The sequence below is a fragment of the Dama dama genome, chromosome 19 (genome assembly GCF_033118175.1).
Source record: "Dama dama isolate Ldn47 chromosome 19, ASM3311817v1, whole genome shotgun sequence".
Taxonomy (NCBI): domain Eukaryota; kingdom Metazoa; phylum Chordata; class Mammalia; order Artiodactyla; family Cervidae; genus Dama; species Dama dama.
Genome location: NC_083699.1, coordinates 10,837,022 through 10,859,946, shown reverse-complemented (window position 1 = coordinate 10,859,946; position 22,925 = coordinate 10,837,022). Strand labels below are relative to the sequence as shown.

Below are 22,925 nucleotides of genomic sequence, written 5' to 3'. Positions count from 1 at the left end.
TTAACAATGTGATAGTTTAAGGTGAACAGTGAAGGGACTCAGCTGCACATATACACACATCCATTCTCCCCCAAACACCCCTCCCATACAGGCTGGCACATAACATTAAGCAGAGTTTCATATGCTATATAGTAGGTCTTTTTTGGTTATCCATTTTAAAAGTAGCTGTGTGTATATGTCAATCATCCAAAACTTCCTCACTGTTCCTTCCCCACCTCCTTCTGCCCAGCAAAAAGTTCATTCTCTAAGTCTGTTAGTCTGTTTCTATTTGGTATCATTTCTTTTTAGATTCCACATATAAGAGATGTCATCTAGTATTTCTCCTTCTCTGACTTATTTCACTCAGTATTACACTCTCCAGGTCCATCCATGTTGTAAATGGCATTATCTCATTCTTTTTAAAGGTTGAGTAATACTCTGTTGTATGTATGTACCATATCTTCTTTATCCATTCATCTGTCAATGGACATTTTCAACAATATGACATATTGAAAAAGGCAAAACTATGGAGACGGCAATGAAACAGTGACTGTCCATCCTTAGAGGGGAGGAGGGGGGGGAAAAAACAGGCAGAACACAGGATCTCTAGGGCGGTATTATCTATTCTGTATGATACTACAACGGTAGATACATGGTATTAAACATTTGTCAAAACCCATGGAATGGACAACATCAAAGGGGCTCTGTGACAATCTAGAAGGGTGGGGTGGGGAGGGAGATGGGAGGGAGATCCGGAAGGGAGGGGACATGGGTGTACCTATGGCTGATTCTTGTTGATGTATGCCAGAAAACCACAAAATTCTGTAAAGCATTATCCTTCAACTTAAAATATGAATAAAGTAGCAAAAAAAAAAAAGTTAACCCTAATGTAAAACCATGTATTTGGGGTGATAATGATGTACCAAGACAAGCTCATTAACTATAACAAATGTTTCTCTGTGACATGGGATGTATATAATGAGAGAAGTTATAGGTGTGTTGTTGTTTAGTCGCTAAGACATTTTCAACTCTTTTGTGACCCTATGGACTGTAGTCCACCAGGTTCCTCTGTCCATGGAATTCTCCATGGAAGACTACTGGAGTGGGTAGCCATTTCTTTTACTAGGGGATCTTTCCAACCCAGGGATTAAACCTGCATCTCCTGCATTACTGCTGACCCACGAGGGAAGCCTTTATAGGTGTGTCGGAACAAAAAATAAATAAATATTTTTAAAAGAACAATAAAACATATGAAATCATAAATATAACTAATAAACAGATTAAAAGACTTACCAAAACAACAATACCATAAAAGTTTTAAATATATGTTGTTTTTCAACTTGCTTGAATCTAGGTTAGCAAAAGCCAGAACAAGTTTCTGTTGTTTGCAACCAAAATAACTTGACACAGAACCCTTTCCAGAATTCGGCATAAGATATATTTAAAAAACTGATACCAAAAAAAATACAATAAACAATAAGATAAACAACCATGAGAAAATATTAGCAATGTGTAAATAAAGTATAAGTCCATATTATATTAAAAACTCCTATACCTAAACAAAAACGTAGAAATAGCACCATAGAAATTTGGACAATATATATGAACAAGTAATTCATAAAAGAAGAAATATACATATCTAATAAACATATGAAAAAAAATTCAACCTCACTAACAATAAAGAAACACAAATTAAATAATCATGAAGTAACAATTTTTTTTACCAAGAAAAAAGTGAAAATTTGAGAAAACTTAAGAAGATTCCAATACTAATAAGATCTAAGAAAATGGTCACTTTATAAACTATTAGCCAAATATAAATTAACCCTGTCTTCTCAAAGGACAGTTTGGTATAATGTCCATCAAAATCTTAAATTGGCATTTACTTTTTTTTCAGCAATTTCACTTCCAGGAATTTATCCTATGGAAAAACATATGTACACAAGAATATAAATATAAATACTATGTGTAGTCATAAATACTGGAAATAATCTAAATGTTGAAAAGAGAAATGGTTCAGTAAATTATGGCATATTCTTAGTAAGGAAGACATTGTAGCAGTTAAAAATAAGATAGATCTGTATGTATTAAGATGGAGTTATTTCCAGAATATAAAATTAAGTGGTAAAAGTCACACATACTTTTAATATGTTACTTGTATTAAAAACTAGTCTATTAAAAAATAGTTTTAAAACTACATAGCTTAAATACATTACATATATTTTTTAAAAATATCTTTAATAAAGCTTAAGGAAAAATGAAGGATCTAGAAACATACACCAAACCATTAAAAGTAGTCTTTTTTATTTCCAGTGGAAGAAAGTAATCAGAAGAATAAAAAAGGACTTTCTTGCATTTTCTACATATTTCTTTTGTTTTGTATGTTTATGTATTATGCATATAATTATTAAAGAAAGCAAACTGTAAGAATAAACAAAAGAATCTGACAAGCAAAAACCCTCCATATTTAAAATTTTAAACTAAATGCTTTAATTTTTCCACTCATATATGATTAAATACTTTTTCAGACCTGAAATTCAAGAAAACAAAACTTTCCTAGTAAAAGACTAAGAACTGATATTTAATATAATTATTTAAACTTGTAATAAAATTTAAGACAAGTACTTAATCCTAAGAGATTTAAGAAAACTTCTACTTTACAAGGACACAATGTTCAATATATTCATTTGTTCATTGTTTACTACATCAACTGTCGATATTTTAAAGTGGAAAAATATTCATTCGAAGGAAAAGTCACGAAACAACAGTAAAAATCCTTTTGTATGAGTGTCTATATAAGCTCAATGAGGTGTCTTCAGGCAGAATAAATTACTGATTGGACTTGACCAGCATTAGGAACCCAATTTCTGATTTTACCTCCAACTTTATTGACTTAGAATCATGTGCCAGTTTTAATGTTTTGGCAACCTTTTCATAACATGAAAACCTTATTCTATAAATCTAAATAGTCAAGGACATCTAAAAAAAATATTAGATATAAAAACTACCAAAATTCACCTGATTTTTTATAAATAAAACTTTCTAATGATAAAATTAAGCTATAAATCTGGAGAAAAGTAAAAATCAACCCATCTCAACTTGTAGTTACTGAATTAATTGGTTTCTGTTATTCAGAGGGATAGAAGAGGCTGGCGGGCTGCAGCCCACAGGGTCACAAGTTAGTCACGACTTAGTGATCAAACCACCACCACCAGTTATTCAGATAGAAACATAAGCCTCAAAGGAATGTTCAGATTATATCTAGGAATTATACTTAGTAACCAGTAATAATTAATGAACAAATTCAAATGTGTCAAGGTGTAAATTATACTTGATATAGAGAAATTCTAGAAAAACAAAAGTCAAATCCATTTTCTGTACTTTTTTACCAAACTAAATAAATGATAGAAAAGAATAACATACTCTAACCTTTCTGTTTTGGATTCATTGTCAATTTTGTACCGTTCAAAATCTTGGCTAAGAGACTGTAGTTTTCCTTGAAGTCTCTCTTCACGTTCTATACTTCCTTGATAAAATTTCATCTCTTTTTCCATCGCTTTTACTTTTTCTTCCATAGCCTTAAACTCATGTAGAATTAGATAGCTGACTCCACAGTACTTACAAACTTTTTCTTCAGGAGACATCTATAAAATAGAACATACATTTACTGAAATGATATTTTTTTATTTCTAAAAAATAAAGTTCAACTGAAGATGTTATTGCAACCATCTTGGTCAAATGAAGTAAACGTATATTGTGCTCTGCCATGGAGTAATAATTACAACACTTCATAAAATTTTTAAAAGTGGCATGATATTGACTCTTGACAAAATCTTGGAATTAGAGTAGAATCTTTCAGAGTAATAATTTCTCCACAGTGTCTCTAAGAAAGATTTATACCTTTATATATCTTGAAATATCTGCCATAAAATAAAACTTTTCGATGAAAATATCTTTACAATTCTTGCTTTAAGATGAGTTTTCCCTGATGTGGGAAGAAATCACTGGCCTTTCACTGCCAACTGCACCGTGATCCTGGAGATGGCTCTTAGCTTATTCAGACTTCATTTTCCTCATTTATACAATTATGGCATGGGGCCAAATGAGTTCTAGTTCCTGTTCAGTTTTAACATTTTATGATTTGCACAGAATTTAACATTCTGTCATAAAACCACAAATAGAAGAAACACTTTGAATTTAATCTCTTCTCCCTAAATCAGTTCTTTTCCCCCTCAGGTAGGTATAGTTATACCTATTTTACAGATAAGAACATAGGGACTTCTGAATTTAAATAACCAACTGATAAGTGGAGAGGCTGACATTAAACCCAAGTCTATTTTTAAACCATCACTTATGCCTGTAATCATTTGTATCATATTTATCTACCATGTGAATGTCTGCTAAATTCTCTTCCTTCCTTCAGATAAAATGCTTATATATCTTTGGCCAGATGCAGGGAGTGAAAAATAGAATTTTAGTGAAGACAAGAGAGACATAATTCTTTTTTCTGTATCAAGTATACAAATATTCCTCAAGCAGCCTCTACCTGTCTTGCTTTTCATAAAGATAAGAGAGATTCATTAAATATTTGCTTCAGGGCACTAAAACGAAAGCAACTCTTGGACTATACAAAGAATGCTTACTCTTAATGCAACTTTGTTAAGACTATAGACACTGCTCCTATAACTAAGAGTAATGCCACCATACATGCCTATCAATGCCATCTACCACATGCGCCTATCCATGCCATTATGAAAGAGTTACTTGAAACAAACTAATAATAACTTTTATAGTTATTTTCATTTAAACAATAAAAATTTCAAATTAAAAGCTATGATATAATACTACAGGATACAGATGAATGACTACATCAGTCATCTAACTGCAACTGAGACCAAATTTATAGATTTATGAAACAAGTTTGAAAGAAATCAAAAAGATAACCTGGCTCAAGCATGGATGTATTCACTGAGATACATAAGATGTTATCCAGAGTCTATCTCAGCACTCAAAAATGACAGGAAACTACTTTGTAAAACAGCCTGTTTCATCTTCTGATGGTTTTGTCTACGAGGGAGTTCTCTCTCATGTTGATCCCAAATCCGCTTCCCTGGAGCATCCACCAGTCCGAGACCACCTAGCAACCATAAGGAATAACCAGATCTTTTTCTAACATTTAAAGATGGCTACTAGGAACACGGCGTATGTTTTCATTCTTTAGGTCAACACTTCCAATCCCTTCAGCTATTTCGCATAATGACATGGTTTTGAATTTCTTTCTCAGTCTAGATAATTTTGTCTAAACGTGTTCCAGTGTTCTATATCTATTTCAAAGTATGGAGTCCAGAATTGAATACTACTGTTGGTCTCACTAAAGCAGAATAAGAGTGGACCTGTATTTCCCTCATTATAACATCTCATTAATAATACCATTAGTAACATCATTTAATACAATCAGATCACAATGGTCTTCTGTATTTTTACCAATTATATGTTGCTATTATATACTATAACTGGCTTTTATGTTAAATAAAACCCCTACCCAAAAACACACTGCAGTGTAAAACCATGTCCCATTATACTGAATATACCAAGCCATTCCTTCCCACTTATGTCCCCTTTTGTAGAGAATCCACCTTCCATAGTCCTGGCTACTCTGGTAATATGACTAAAACCCCCTCCAACAATCCACCCTAGCATGGCGGAATGATGAATGAAGGTTGGACATCTGACCTAGAAGAACCAAGTCCTGAGTTGGGATGAGCCAGCTGAGACTATAAGTGTTGAAGACCAGGCAATTAGGACATCTTTAGCACAGCCAGAATATATAAGGATCACATGCAAGGTACAGAGTAAGCCACATTACTGGGATGAGAGAGAAGAATGAACAAACACACAGAAAGAAGATGAGAAAAAGACATTGCACATCCAGTGTAAGAGAGAAAGAAATTGGAACCAGACACTGTCTCATACCCAGCGACCTTCCACTTCCTTACTTCAGTGCCTGCTTTTACCTTACTTACCTGACTTACCTTTTGGAATCCATACCCAATATTCTTCCACTATTCTCACTTTTCCCCCTAAAGCTACCTATTCCTTACAACCAATAACCCTCATTCTCTTTTGTGAGCATTTAGCTTTTCAGATGCAAGTGCAGAAAAACAAATATAATTGTAAATATAAATAAATAAAAAAAATTTTTAATGTATATACATATACATATGTATGTATGTTTTAGACTCAAACTTTACTTAAGTGATTTTGTATCCAGAAAATTCTAAGCTTTGTATCTTCTGCAAAACTGATTCTGGCAAGTTGTTTTATCCATCTAATTTATTGATAAAGAATGCTGAATATAAGTTCTACCCTTAATATAAGGTTAAGGGTAGAACTCTATAGCATGTCATATCTGCTTGGTTTGGTCTGGGGGTGGTTTAGCTGCTAAGTCATGTCCAACTCTTGCAACACCATGGACTGTAGCCCACGAGGCTCTTCTGACCATGAGATTCTCCAGGCAAGAATATTGGAATGAGTTGCCATTTCCTTCTCATATCTGCTTGGTTAATACTAATCCATTACTCAGCACATTACAGTTACAATGATTCAACTGGTTACTAAACAACCCAATGACTTGTGTAACCTATCTATATTTATTCATATGGCCTTTAGGAATATTAAGACAAACTTTGTCAAATGCCTTCATAAATTCCATATATTCTATGTCAACTATAGTTCCTAAATCTAGTGACTCTGCACAAAATGGAATGGCAAAGCCTACATGCTGGTTCTGTTCAAGAACATAAAATTGGCTCAAGGGTTATTGTCTTCTCTAACATATGCTCACAAATTGCCCTTTAATATAGTCCAGAATCTTGTCTGGGAGTTCACTAGTAGTAATTTATGCTCATTCTATACATGGAATGGTATTTGTATGTTATCCTCTTATTCACTACATGTTCTCAAAGATCACCAAGAGTGGCTCTGCAATCCTACTGAAATATACTATGATAAAGGACAGAAATGGTATGGACCTAACAGAAGCAGAAGATATTAAGAAGAGGTGGCAAGAGTACACAGAAGAACTGTATAAAAAAGATCTTCATGACCCAGATAATTACAATGGTGTGATCACTCACCTAGAGCCAGACATCCTGGAATGTGAAGTCAAGTGGGCCTTAGGAAGCATCACTACGAACAAAGCTAGTGGAGGTGATGGAATTCCAGTTGAGCTATTTCAAATCCTGAAAGATGATGCTGTGAAAGTGCTGCACTCAGGATGTCAGCAAATTTGGAAAACTCAGCAGTGGCCACAGGACTGGACAAGGTCAGTTTTCATTCCAATCCCTAAGAAAGGCAGTCCCAAAGAATGCTCAAACTACTGCACAATTGCACTCATCTCACACACTAGTAAAGTAATACTCAAAATTCTCCAAGCCAGGCTTCAGCAATACGTGAACCAAGAACTTCCAGATGGTCAAGCTGGTTTTAGAAAAGGCAGAGGAACCAGAGATCAAATTGCCAATATCCGCTGGATTATTGAAAAAGCAAGAGAGTTCCAGAAAAACATCTATTTCTGCTTTATTGACTATGCAAAAGCCTTCAACTGTTTGGACCACAATAAACTGTGGAAAATTCTTCAAGAGATGGGAATACCAGACCACCTGACCTGCCTCTTGAGAAACCTATATGCAGGTCAGGAAGCAACAGTTAGAACTGGACATGGAACAACAGACTGGTTCCAAATAGGAAAAGGAGTACGTCAAGGCTGTATATTGTCACCCTGCTTATTTAACTTACATGCAGAGTACATCATGAGAAACGCTGGGCTGGATGAAGCACAAGCTGGAATCAAGACTGCCAGGACAAAAATTAACCTCAGATATGCAGATGACACCACCCTTGTGGCAGAAAGCAAAGAGGAACTAAAAAGCCTCTTGATGAAAGTGAAAGAGGAGAGTGGAAAAAGTTGGCTTAAAGCTTAACATTCAGAAAACTAAGATCATGGCATCTTGTCCCATCACCTCATGGGAAATAGATGGGGAGACAGTGGAAACAGTGTCAGACTTTATTTTTTCAGGCTCCAAAATCACTGCAGATGGTGACTGTAGCCATGAAATTAAAAGACGCTTACTCCTTGAAAGGAAAGTTATGACCAACCTAGATAGCATATTAAAAAGCAGAGACATTACTTTGCCAACAAAGGTCTATCAGGTTAAGTCTATGGTTTTTCCACTGGTCATGTATGGATGTGACAGTTGGACGGTGAAGAAAGCTGAGCACTGAAAATTGATGCTTTTGAACTGTGGTGTTGGAGAAGACTCTTGAGAGTCCCTTGGACTGCAAGGAGATCCAACCAGTCCATCCTAAAGCAGATCAGTCCTGGGTGTTCATTGGAAGGACTGATGCTGAAGCTGAAACTCTAGTACTTTGGCCACCTCACGCGAAGAGTTGATTCATTGGAAAAGACTCTAATGCTGGGAGGGATTGGGGGCAGGAGGAGAAGGGGACGACAGAGGATGAGATGGCTGGATGGCGTCACCGACTCGATGGGCATGAGTTTGAGTAAACTCCGGGAGTTGGTGATGGACAGGGAGGCCTGGCGTGCTGCGATTCATGGGGTTGCAAAGAGTCGGACATGACTGAGCGACTGCACTGAACTGAACTAATCAGTCCCCAGGAATATAATTCATCCAGGTCAAGAGACCTGAACTAATGCAGAACATATGCATATTTTCTTACAGTCCCTTTGCCCATCATGAGTTTTGGTTCCTTCTCATCAATTTAAAAATTCTTTCTCTAAAGAACTTTCATCCTTAGCCTATTAATCACAGTTCTTTCCCTGTTCCTGGGGAAATGCCGTGTCCTTATTTTAAAGAAAACTCTTGCTGGATAGAGCTTATTTGGAGCCTGATGTACACAAATCATATAAACACAAATCATATAAACTTCAAATAGTGAGAATTATTAGAATGTTACTCCACCATAGCAAGCATGGTGGGAAAAGCTGAAATAAGTGAAATATACATGCTATAAAACAGGCCTCTAGATGTTCAGTATAGGAAGCCAAAATATGATATTTACTATAATCTAGGAAACAAAACAATTATAAAATAAATAATAAATCCGTAAGAATAGTCTCTAGGTTTCATTTAGTACAACCTAAGTCACTGATGATCTACATGAAACAAGCATACTGAACAAGGGTTTCAGTGCTATTAAATTGTAAATAGTTTTTGGTAAGTAAAACTGCAACAGTAACATATAATAACACTTTCAAACTCTTTGTATAGGCTAATTACTTAGGACATTTCTGTGAAACTTGAGAAGATATGAAATACTATAATCATGTTCCCAAATGAAGTAAGTAAACCTTAGCTGTTTTTTGTGAAATATAATTTGTGCTTCATTCTTATAACTTGGTGTTGTATCATGTCGTTTTGTAAGTAAAATAATGACATGTTGTCATTCTTGAGAAAAGAGCTATCATTAGCAGGATGTTTTTGCTTTTTACAAGATGCACTTTGGAGGAGGCATCAACAAATGCAGTATATTAAACAAATGCGGAGCCATTTAAAAATAAATTGTAAACTATACTTCTCAAATGCAATATTTGTACTTTTCAAATTACAGTTATTTAATATAAAATGATGCAAATTTTTTAAAAGGTTAAATTAGGCTTCAGATCCTTTTCAAAGCTCCTAACTATGCTTCAAGTGGAAAAACCACTCAGTAACCTCCTAGTGCCCAAGTGAGGTCTGCTCAAAAAAATTGTTCTCCCTTTCTTTCCCCACCCATTCCATGCTTTCTATGTTTGCATAAGGAAGAAAGAAATAGGAAAAATTTCACTGCTGTAAAAATGACAGCACATATAAAATGTTAACTTTTCTAGTAAGTTTTACATTAAAAAATGATACCCTTACTCAAAACAATGAGTGTCTAGCTAGTGAATTTCTTTCAGGAGAAACATTTTGAGACAGAACAGAGGACCTTTTGAGTCATTAGTAACACAGACCGCCTGACCAGTTCATAAGGGCATCAAAACCCTTCCTTTCAATAAGTCAACTGGCAGTACTACCAACTTAAAAACCACTTTGGTAAAGACCATCTACCCAAAACCCCTATTTCCAGCAATATGCACTTTTCTAAGATATAATCAGTACTGTAATGTTCTCAAATTTATACGAAAAGGCAAAGGAACTAGAAAAGCTAAAAGAGTACTGAAAAACAAGAATAAAGTGGGAAAAGTATTTTACCTGATTTCAAGACATACTATTGCTACAGTAATCAATACAACATGGTATTGGTCAAAGGACAGACACATAGATCAAATGGAATGTAATAGAGAACCCAGAAATAGATCAACATAAATATGCCAAACTGATTTTTGGCAGAGGTATAAAAGCAATTCAGTAAAAGAAAAACAACCTTTTTAGCAAATGGTCTTGGAAGAATTGGATACCCATAGGTTAAAAATAATAATAAAAATAAAAAATAAAAGGATTTCAAACTAAACCTCACACCCCATTAACTTAATTAACTTACAGTGGATCATGGACTAAAATGAACAACATAAAAATATGATTTTAGAAAAGCCTAGGAAGAAATCCTTAGTATCTAAACTAGGCACAGTTTCTACACTTGATACCAAAAGCATGATCTATAGATGGAAAAACTGATAATCTGAATTGCAAAATTTGAAACTTTTGCTCTGTAAAACACTGTAAAGAGGGTGAAATGACAAGCTACAGATTTGGAAAAAGAGATTTGCAAGCCACATATTTGATAAAGGACAAGTACCTAGATCATATTAAGAACTCTCAGAACTCAACAGTTTAAAAAAATTTAAATTAGAAAATGGTATACAGCTGGAAAAAAAAGAAAAGAAAAAAAAAATGGTTAGGAGATATTTCACCTAAGAGGACACACAGATGCCAAATAAGCACATGAAAAAAGTAGTCAATATAATTAGTCATTAAGAAAATACAAATTAAAACCACAATAAGCTATCACTGCACACCTATAAGAAAGATTTTAATAAAAATTAATGACAGTGGCACAATATATTTAAAGTGATAAAGGGGGAAAACATGCAACCAAGAATGCTCTATCCAGGAAGGCTTTCATTCAGATTTGATGGAGAGATCAAACATTTCATAGACAAGCAAAAGCTAAAAGAGCTTAACACCACCAATCCAACTTTATAAGAAACGTTAATGTGATTTCTATAAGTAAAAAAGAAAAAAAGGCCACAACTAGAAATATGAATATTACAAAGGGAAAAAGCTCATTGGTAAAGGCAAATATATAGTAAAGAAAGGAAATGAACCAGAAATAAAGCTTGTAGAAAGGTTAAAAAACAAAAGTACGAAAATCATCTATACCCACAATAAGCAGTTAAGATATACACAAAACAATCAGATGTAAAATGTTGTGTTAAAAAGAGTACTAGTGAGGGGTGGAGAGTACAAATGCAAGGGTGTTAAAATACATTTGAACTTAAGAGGTCAACAATTTAAGACTATATATATATATAGTCTTATATATATAGCATATATATATATATGCTGCTGCTGCTGCTAAATCGATTCAGTCGTGTCCAACTCTGTGCGACCCCATAGATGGCAGCCCACCAGGCTCCTCCATCCCTTGGATTCTCCAGGCCAGAATACTGGAGTGGGTTACCATTTCCTTTTCCAATGCACGCATGCATGCTAAGTCGCTTCAGTTGTGTCCGACTCTGTGCGACCCTATAGACAGTGGCCCACCAGGCTCCTCTGTCTAAGGGACTCTCTAGTCAAGAATATTGGAGTGGGTTGCCATTTCCATATATATATATATATATATATATATATATACATACATACATAAAGAATCTGCCTGCAATGCAGGAGACCCAGGTTCGATCCCTGGGTTGGGAAGATCCCCTGAAGAAGGAAATGGCAACCCACTCCAGTATTCTTGCCTGGAGAATCCCATGGATGGAGGAGCTTGGTAGGCTACAGTCCACATTATATATATATATATATATATATATATATATATATATATATATATGCATATATATATATATATATAGCTATATATAAGCCTCATGGTAAACCACAAACCAAAAATTAATAATAGATACAAACATACACACACAAAAAGGAATCCAAACACAGCACTATAGATAGTCATGAAACCACAAGAGAAAAGAACAAAAGAAGAAAGGAACAACAAAGATCTGAAAAAAATTAACAAAGTGCCAATAAGAACATAGACAGCAATAATTACTTTAAATATTAGTCAGTTCAGTTTAGTTCAGTCGCTCAGTTGTGTCCGACTCTTTGCAACCCCATGAATTGCAGCACGCCAGGCCTTCCTGTCCATCACCAACTCCCAGAGTTTACTCACACTCATGCCCATCAAGTCGGTGATGCCATCCAGCCATCTCATCCTCTGTCATCCCCTTCTCCTCCTGCCCCCAATCCCTCCCAGCATCAAGGTCTTTTCCAATGAGTCAACTCTTCATGTGAGGTGGCCAAAGTACTGGAGTTTCAGCTTCAGCATCAGTCCTACTTTAAATATAACTGGATTAAATGCTCCAATCAAAACACCTGGAGTGGCTCAGTGGAAACAAAAACCAGATCCATATATATGCTGCCTACAACAGTCTCACTTCAGACCTAAAGACACAAACAGATTGAAAATGAAGGATAGAAAAAGGTATTCATTGCAAATGGAAATCAAAAGAAAGCCAGGTTGGCAATACCTACACAAGATAAAATAGGCTTTAAAATAAAGAATGTTACAAGAGACAAAGACATTAAATGATCAAGTGCTCAATCCAAGAACATATAATAATCACAAATACACATAAGCCCTAATATAGGAGCACCTAAATATATAAAGCAAATACTAACAGATATAAAGGAAGAACTTGACAGTAATACAATAATAGTAGGGGATTTAACATCACACTTACATCAAAGGATAAATCATCCAAGCAGAAAATTAATCAGGAAACCCTGGCCTTAAATTACAATAAACCAGAAGAACTTAATAGATATACATAGAACATACCATCAAAAAGCAGTAGAATATGCTCCTTTTCAAGTGCCTGGAAACATTCTCCAGGACAGTTCACATACTAGGCTACAAAACAAACCTTGGAAAATTTAAGAAAACTGAAATCATATCAAGTGTCATTTCCAACCACAATACTATGAGACTAGAAATCAATTACAAAGGGAAAAAATGCAAAAAAAAAAAAAAAAACATGTGAAGGCTAAAGAATATGCTACTAAACAACCAATGATTCACAGAAGAAATAAAAAAAATTAAAAATTACTTGGAAAAAAGAAATTAAAATTTTCTTTTAATTTTAAAAAAGATTAAAAATTACTTTGTAATTAAAAATCACAAAAATTAAATGAAAATGAAAACAAAAGGACACAGAAAAAGAGAGCAGTTTATAGCAATAAAAGTTTAACTCAGGAAACAAGAAATATCTCAAATAAACAACCTAACCTTACACCTGTCTAGGTTGGTCATAACTTTCCTTTTAAGGGGTAAGCATCTTTTAATTTCATGGATGCAATCACCATCTGCAGTGATTTGGGAGCCCAGAAAAATAAAGTCAGCCACTGTTTCCACTGTTTCCCCATCTATTTGCCATGAAGTGATGGGACTGAATGCCATGATCTTAGTTTTCTGAATGTTGAGCTTTAAGCCAACTTTTTCACTCTCCTCTTTCACTTTCATCAAGGGGCTTTTTAGTTCTTCTTCACTTTCTGCCATAAGGGTGGTGTCATCTGCATATCTGAGGTTATTGATATTTCTCCCAGCAGTCTTGATTCCAGCTTGTGCTTCATGCAGCCCAGCGTTTCTCATGATGTACTCTGCATGTAAGTTAAATAAGCAGGGTGACAATATACAGCCTTGACGTACTCCTTTTCCTATTTGGAACCAGTCTGTTGTTCCATGTCCAGTTCTAACTGTTGCTTCCTGACCTGCATACAGGTTTCTCAAGAGGCAGGTCAGCTGGTCTGGTATTCCCATTTCTTTCAGACTTTTCCACAGTTTATTGTAGTCCACACACTCAAAGGCTTTGGCATAGTCAATAAGGCAGAACTAGATATTTTTCTGGAACTCACTTGCTTTTCCAATGATCCAGCGGATGTTGGCAATTTGATCTCTGGTTCCTCTGCCTTTTCTAAAACCAGCTTGACCATCTGGAAGTTCTTGGTTCACGCATTGCTGAAGCCTGGCTTGGAGAATTTTGAGTATTACTTTACTAGTGTGTGAGATGAGTGCAATTGTGCAGTAGTTTGAGCATTCTTTGGGACTGCCTTTCTTAGGGATTGGAATGAAAACTGACCTTGTCCAGTCCTGTGGCCACTGCTGAGTTTTCCAAATTTGCTGACATCCTGAGTGCAGCACTTTCACAGCATCATCTTTCAGGATTTGAAATAGCTCAACTGGAATTCCATCACCTCCACTAGCTTTGTTCGTAGTGATGCTTCCTAAGGCCCACTTGACTTCACATTCCAGGATGTCTGGCTCTAGGTGAGTGATCACACCATTGTGATTATCTGGGTCATGAAGATCTTTAACAGTTCTTCTGTGTACTCTTGCCACCTCTTCTTAATATCTTCTGCTTCTGTTAGGTCCCTACCATTTCTGTCCTTTATTGAGCCCATCTTTGCATGAAATGTTCCCTTGGTATCTCTAATTTTCTTGCAGAGATCTCTAGTCTTTCCCATTCTAATGTTTTCCTCTATTTCTTTGCATTGATCACTGAGGAAGGCTTTCTTATCTCTCCTTGCTATTCTTTGGAACTCTGCATTCATAATAGATACAAAATCTTGACAAAATTCAACACCCATTTATGATAAAAACTCTCACAAAGTGGGTATAAATATCACATACCTCAACATAATAAAGGTCATGTATGACAAGCCCAAAGCTAATATCATAGTCAACAGTGAAAGCATTCCCCTGATATTAGGAATAAGACAATGCCCATTCTTGCCAATTTTATTCAACATAGTACTGGAAGTCTTAGCCACAGCAATCAGGTAAGAAAAAGCAATTAAAGAATTCTAATTGTAAAGGAAGAAATAAAACTGTCATGGTTTGCAAATGACACAATATTATCCATAGAAAATCCTAAGGATACCACCAAAAAACTACTAAAGCTCATCAATGAATTCAGCAAAGTTGCAGAATACAAAATGAATGTATAGGAATCTATTGCATTTCTATATACTAACAATAAACTATCAGAAAGAGAAATTAAAGAAACAGTCATATCAAAATTAACAAAATTAACAAAAATTAACAAAAATCAAAAGAACAAAATTAACCCAGGAATAAACCTACCTGAGGATGTAGGGAAAACTATGAGACACTGATGAAAGAAACTGATGATGAAACAAGCAGATGAAAAGATATACCATGTTCACGGACTGTAAGAATATTTTTTAAATGACAATACTACCAAAGGCAATCTTCATATTCAATGCAATTCCTACCAAAATATCAATGGCATTTTTCACAGAACTACAACAAACAGTTTTATAAATTGTATAGAAATACAAAAGACCCTAAATAGCTAGAATAATACTGAGAAATAACAGAACTAAGGTATCATGTTCCCGGACTTCAAACTATAATGCAAAGCTACAGCAATCAAAACAGTATGGTTCTGGTACAAAAGCAGTGAACAAGCAGACACACAGATCACTGCAGCAGAAGAGAGAGTCCTGACACAAACTAACACACTTATGGTCAATTAATCTACTACAAAAGTGACAAGAATATACAGTAGAAAACTGGATAAAAGACAGTCTTTTCAATAAGTGCTGTTGGGAAAATAGGACAGTTACATGTTAAAAAAAAAAACAAGAAACTTGAACATTTTCTAACACCATATATAAAAATAAACTCAAACTGGATTAAAGACCTACATGTAAGACCAAAAATCATTAAACTCCTAGAAGAAAACAGACGAAAACTCTGACATAAATCATAACAATATTATTTGATCTTTCTTCTAAAGCAAAGGAAACAAAAGCAAACAAAAGCAGATGAGATTTAATCAAGCTGAAAAGCTTTTGCATAGCAAAGGAAACCTTCAACAACAACAAAAAGATAACCTATGGAATGGGAAAAATATTTGCAAATGATATGACTGATACAGGGTTAATAATCAAAATACAAACAGCTCATAGAACTTGATATAAAAAGAAAATCCAATTTAAAAATAGAAAACCTGAATAAATCTTTTTCCATGCAATACATACAGATGGCAAATAGGCACTTGAAAAGATGCTCAACATTGTTAATCATCAGAGAAATGAAAATTAAAAATCACAAAGATATCATCTCACACCTATTAAAAATGGCTAACACACACACACACACACACACACACACAAAATTAACAGAAGTGGGTGAAGATGCAGGGAAGAACAAATCCTCAGACACTGTTAGTGGAAATATAAATTGGTGCAACCACTTTTGCAAACAGAATGGAGGTTTCTCAAAAAAAAAAATCCCTAAAACTAGAACTACCATATGATACAGCAATTCCAGTGCTGGGTATATATCCAGATAAAAATGAAAATACTGATTCAAAAAGATACATGCACCACAGTGTTCACAGCAGCATTATTTACAATGCCCAAGATAAGGAAACAACTTCAGTGTCCATCAACAGATGAACAGATAAAGAAGATGTGAATGGAATATTACTCAGCCATTAAAAGAATGAAATCTCTGTTGTCACAGAATCCTTATCTGTGTCAATGTCAATGTCTGGTTGTGATATCTAGTAGTTTTGCCAGATGATACCATTGGAAAAAGTTGGGAGAAGGGTACATGAGATCTCTTGGTATCATTTCTCACAACTGCTTGTGAGTTTACCCTGATCTTGAAAGAAAAGGTTTGGTTTCAAACTAACAAAATATAAAATAAATAAAGCTGGTACTAAAATGCTAGAGATTAATCCACAGAGAAATTTCAATAAGCAATTTTAAGAAGTGTTGTTTTCATATACAAATTATACATGACATGCCTATGTTTAGATTTAAATATACCTCCAAAGTATATTTACCCCAACACCTATTTTTCTAGAAAACTTCACCTTGGTAAATTCTGGGACTCTCTATGGCCAGGCAGCGAAAGTATTTTGGACTACAAATTAACAAATACAGAATTTTCAATACTCATAGTTATTTTTTTTTTAAGTTTTCCCTAATGACCTCTCTTGGGTCACAATATTAAGTGAACAGTCTCTTCAAAAATTATACAGCTTATGTCTTTTTTCATTAGTTTCAAAACTACAATTGCTTAAAAAGACAACACATATACCCCCACACACAGACATATCACTGCTTTTCCAGGATAATAGCACTAATGTTTCAACGACAATTTTCTCTCCTTTTCCTCTACTTTAATTCAACACAAAATCTGATCCTAGCCACAGTGGCCCAAAATGACCTGGAAAATTAAGTTTATTTTTTCTGGCAATGACAACCTGTGCTTGGAAATATAAAACTGTTATTCTGAATAAATCTCAAAGTTCCAAAGTACTAAAATTACTGAAACAGGACAAAATGAGCTGTTGCTGGTAGGGAAAGGGATTGTTATCCCAGAAAGAACAGTGTGCTCTCCAGCCCTTGCAGTGCCACTTCTGTTTTATAAAATAAACAACTCTGGTCTCTTTATTTTACTTTGTGTCCTGTGATAATAAATATCTCCTGAGGCTAAAATCCTATTAGTAGTGCTCATTTTGTCACCATTAAAAAAAAACAAGAGACCAGTTCTACTTTTGCAAAATAACTGATTTTTCCACTGACTGTTGAGGTTGTTCTGATTTCTGTGTATATCTTCTAGCAAAAACAGCAAAAAGGAATATTACTCATTGTTCTTCTTTCTAAAAAGAGTCCATATGTTTCTGAAATAGGTGCACATTCAGGAAGGGAAGAAATATGGAATTATTATTTTGCTAATCTCTAAGTGTTTTAGTTTTAATTGTGGCAATAAAATACTAAACACGAAGTGTACTATCATTACAAGTGCATTCTGCTTTCAGTCTGCTAGATGAAAATTCCAGCAAAGCTGCTACTTATTGGAAGTCAGAAACAGGTAGGAGTCAACTTTGTTTAGAGAGTATATTTAGAGATATAATCTAAGTACACAAGGAAGTAAGCTGTAGAGTCCAGCAGCAGACAAGGGATGAGTATGGTCTTGCCTTCCAGCCCATTAGTCCATTTGACATTTTCTGCTACTTGGGGAGATGGGAATCTGAAATGTGTTTATGCTCAGTCAGAAATTGTGATTAAAAAAACAAAAAGATCTGGGAGTGGTTGTCAAAAGATTATCTTTTTCTTTCTTCCCTAAGATTTCCTAAGAAGATGAGACTAGTGGTGAGACGATTTAACAATCTTCTCTTTCTAATAAGGTAATGGACTAACTAGAGCTTAGTATTATCCGTATTCTCCACACTTTTCCTTTGTTGGCCATCTCCCCCACCACATTTATATTCTCTCACAACTCTTACCTATTGCTACCTATTTCACTAGTGTGTGTATAGTGTAGTACAGTCATTTCCATTTCCTTTATCATATATCTTTCAAGTAATTGATCAACCATCCTATTTTCACATTATACAGCAAAAGTACAGAGGGAAAAAGATTTCCCCCACTTCTCTTTCCTGATTTCTACACTAACCTTTCTTGCCTACACACAGCGAAAAAGGGAACACGGCAGGGGCTTCTCTAGAAAGAAGCCATTAGTGTTAGTCACTCAGTCGTGTCTGACTCTTCGCAACCCCATGGACTGCAGCCTGCCAGGCTTCTCTGTCTACGGGATTTTCCAGGCAAGAATACTGGTGTGGGTTGCCATTTCCTTCTCCAGGAGATCTTCCTGACCCAGAGATCGAACCCGGGGCTCCTGCATTGCAGGCAGATTCTTTACCATCTGAGTCACCAGGGAATCCCCTAGAAGGAAGAACCTGCATAAAAACTAACACAAAAAGTGAACAAAAGAACAACGAAAAAAGTCTCTAAAAGTCCTCTGTGTCACTGTACACTGACCCACCCGTCCTTTCTTATCCCATAAAGAACTACAGCACAATTTCCAAGTCATTATGAAAGGCTAAGATTTGTTTTATCTTAATAATGAAATCCCTGGTGGCTCAGATGGTAAAGCGTCTGTCTACAATGTGGGAGACCCGGGTTCGATCCCTGGGTCAGGAAGATCCTCTGGAGAAGGAAATGGCTACCCACTTCAGTACTCTTGCCTAGAAAATCCCATGGACAGAGGAGTCCATGTGGTTGCAAAAAACTGGACACGACTGAGCGACTAAACTTTAATAATGAAATGGTTCTAATCTGAAGTACTCTTATTACTAGTATAAGCTTATATATCTGTTTAACACGCTTGTATATAGAATGATGTATGTAAGCTGACTAAATAAATATGCTTTAACCAGTTACATTATGGACAATCTAGAGGAATCAAATATTAGGTAAGAAGTTATGGAAAACGAGTAACTGACATTCCCAAAACAAGCTCTAACAGGATGTGGGATGCATGTGCATATTTTTGGTTGCTTTATAATCAAGTACCCAAAACAGTGTCTGCCACACTATAGGCACTTGATAAATACTTGTTGTACAAGTGTATCTAACTTCAGTCTGAAAAACTGCAAAGATGCACTTTACAGGCTAAGCATTCAGCAGACCAAGGGCTACAATCAACTCACTTGTCCAGGGCCTTAGGCAGCTAAGCTACTCCTGGCCTCCCCACCTCTCTGCATTACACGGACAGCTCCCTGTCATTTAAGATTTGAGAATATAAGTGTATTTATAAAATGATTAGTTTTAGCATTTTTTAAAAATTTACTTATATAAGTATCTTAAACAAGAAAAAAACCACATTCTTCAACTCATTCAGTTCAGTTCAGTTGCTCAGTCATGTCCGACTCTTTGCAACCCCATGAACTGCAGCATGCCAGGCCTCCCTGTCCATCACCAACTGCTGGAGTACACCCAAACCCATGTCCATTGAGTCATGGTTGGTGACGCCATCCAACCATCTCATCCTCTGTTGTCCCCTTCTCCTCCTGCCCTCAATCTTTCCCAGCATCAGGGTCTTTTCAAATGAGTCGGCTCTTTGCATCAGGTGGCCAAAGTATTGGAGTTTCAGCTTCAACATCAGTCCTTCCAATGAACACCCAGGACTGATCTCCTTTAGGATGGACTGGTTGGATCTCCTTGCAGCCCAAGGGACTAAAACTCTGTTAAAATAAACACATACTCTTTCATGCATTTAAAACACTGACGTTATTAAACATTTTCTACCCTGGCCAGTTTTTTTTCTTAACAGTGAGTTTTTGATCACTTAGTCCAGAATACCCTTTTCCCTGTCTGTCTCTAGGAGTACTTTACTTTCAAGGGCCAATTCCAGTTCTATTTTCTGCAAAAAGATCTTCCCTTGACCATCATGATATTCAGGGATTACCCTCCCCAATTTCTCTATTTTCAGAGAAGATAGTATCTTACATGACATTTAAATCAACATTGTCTTTTAGGGTCTTTTTTTTTTTTCATGTCATTATATATCTGCTTCCTAACAGAAGACTGGTATCTGAGTATGGGTATTATTTCTTGCAGATTGTTTTGTTTTGTTTCTTTTTATCTCTACCATACCAGGCTAGGACATGGAAGGAAATCATTTGAGGGAGTGCGAGGACACTCCATGTATTCAAACACATCTAGGTACCATTTCTCAGGTAAGCATAGCAAAGCTGAGCTCTCTCTGAACTTTCTCTTATATCTAACTTTAAAGGTGAAGCGAATTAAGTGCAATGGTTTAAAAGGTCTTTAAAGGTAACTGGACTTCCCTTCCAGGTCCTGCTAGACTGCAGTTTACATAAATCTAAAGGACGTGCAGTAGAAGTAAGCATCAAATTAAATCCATGGCATGATTAATGATAACAGGCATTACATGCATAAAAGATAAAAATATACCTGAGAGCTGACTGCAGTTTTTAATTAAAAACTAATGGACTGGTGATTAATCTTAAACTGACTATAGATTTACCTTAAAAACTGAATGATAAATGACAGTTAAGGTTTGAGGTTTTAATTCATAATTTGTCAATCTGTTTCAAAGAGATATTTTTAATTACGCTGTTAGCAATGTATGCATTGCCACAGTAAATATGGGAGAAATGATTTTACCTGAGGACAGATATAAATTAACAGGCAGGAAAATAGCTTAGCAATGGTGAAAAGAATTGAATGTTAACCAGATTAAATGAGTTGATATCTATAAAAGGCCTTAAAACATGGTAAAAGATAAGAATTAAGGTGAAACTGAAATAGACCCTTATAGAGAGACACCCTTAAAATTTTTGCATCACAAAAAGTTACAAACTAGGACTTCCCAGGTGGCACAGTGGACTGTGCCAATGCAGCCTGCCAATGCAGAGGACATAGGTCTTCCTGATCCAGAAGATTCCACATGCTGCGGAGCAACTAAGCCCATGTGCCACAACTACTGAAATCTGTGTGCTCTCAGGCCTGCAACAAAGAGTAGCCCCCACTCCCTGCAAATAGAGAAAGCCCTTGCACACCAATGAAGACCCAGCACAGCCATGAATAAATAAAAATTATTAAAAAAAAAAAAGTTACAAACTAAAATTTTTTGGTCCTTGGAAGAAAAGTTATGACCAAACCTAGACAGCACATTAAAAAGCAGAGACATTCCTTCGCCAACAAAGGTCTGTCTAGTCAAAGCTATGGTTTTTCCAGTAGTCATGTATGGATGTGAGAGTTGGGCTGTAAAGAAAGCTGAGCACGGAAGAACTGATGCTTTTGAACTGTGGTGTTGGAGAAGACTCTTGAGAGTCCCTTGGACTGCAAGGAGATCCAACCAGTCCATCCTAAAAGAGATCAGTCCTGGGTGTTCACTGGAAGGACTGATGCTGAAGCTGAAACTCCAGTACTTTGGCCACCTGATGCAAAGAGCCGACTCATTGGAAAAGCCCAGGATGCTGGGGGAAGATTGAAGGCGGGAGCAGAAGGGGATGACAGAGGATGAGATGGTTGGATGGCATCACCAACTCAATGGACATGAGTTTGACTAAACTCCAGGAGTTGGTGATGGACAGAGAGGCCTGGCATGCTGCAGTCCATGGGGTCACAAAGAGTCAGACACGACTGAGCAACTGAACTGAACTGAAAATTTCTGTAGTGGTTTACTACTAATTATTTGTTTTGCAAATATACAATAAGGATTACTTAACATTTGAAACGGACCCATTTATGTCAGTTCTTTTTTTTTCCCTGAAAAGCTGCTAGATAAATATCTAAGTATAGTATTTGGCCGTTGCTGGAGCCCTTGTTTTACAAGGGCTCCAAAAACACCTGGTCAAATACCATGCCAGAATTATATATCCAGCTTCTTTCACAGGCTGAACATTCTTTGCACTGAATTGAATTCTACAGTTTTTACTATTACAATTATTTCCTTCCCCACTCCATCAATTCACTGCAGATTCCCTGACTAAAATAAATATAAAACCTCTGAATTCATTCTCCCATGTTTTAGAATTAACTGTTAAAATTCTCCTAATGTTGTGCTGTAATAACATAATATCATACCTTTTGGATTTCTTCAGGTAATGCATGCATGGGAACATGACGATCCATAATTTCCAAAAATATACTGAAGGAGCTTTGAAGTAAAATAATCTAAAAACATTGATGGTGATAATTAGAATTAAAACAATATGAAGAAAATTTAAATTAAAAGATAAATTCCTACAAATATTTGGGAATCAATGGGGATAACTATTTCCACAGATGTTTGTTTCTTCAACTCAATGTTAAAAGGTACAAATGAGGTTTTCTCATGTGGTTATTAGGCCAATAGAACAGGAAGGACTAGAG

The 22,925-nt window shown here is 35.7% G+C and overlaps 1 protein-coding gene across 3 annotated transcripts in view; it reads right to left on the bottom strand.

Moving 5' to 3' along the window:
* Positions 1-22,925, bottom strand: part of LEKR1 (leucine, glutamate and lysine rich 1) — a 219,359-nt gene that overhangs the window by 193,620 nt on the left and 2,814 nt on the right. The window contains exons 2-3 of one of the 3 annotated variants that reach the window (XM_061168190.1): positions 22,638-22,727; positions 3,409-3,623 (exon numbers count right to left, since the gene is read on the bottom strand). In XM_061168190.1, coding sequence (XP_061024173.1) covers positions 3,409-3,623; positions 22,638-22,685 — 263 coding nt within the window. In that variant the 5' untranslated portion in view covers positions 22,686-22,727. Of the gene's footprint in view, positions 1-3,408; positions 3,624-22,637; positions 22,728-22,925 lie in introns of those variants that run through there. The other 2 variants (XM_061168193.1, XM_061168192.1) reach the window with 2 other exon arrangements.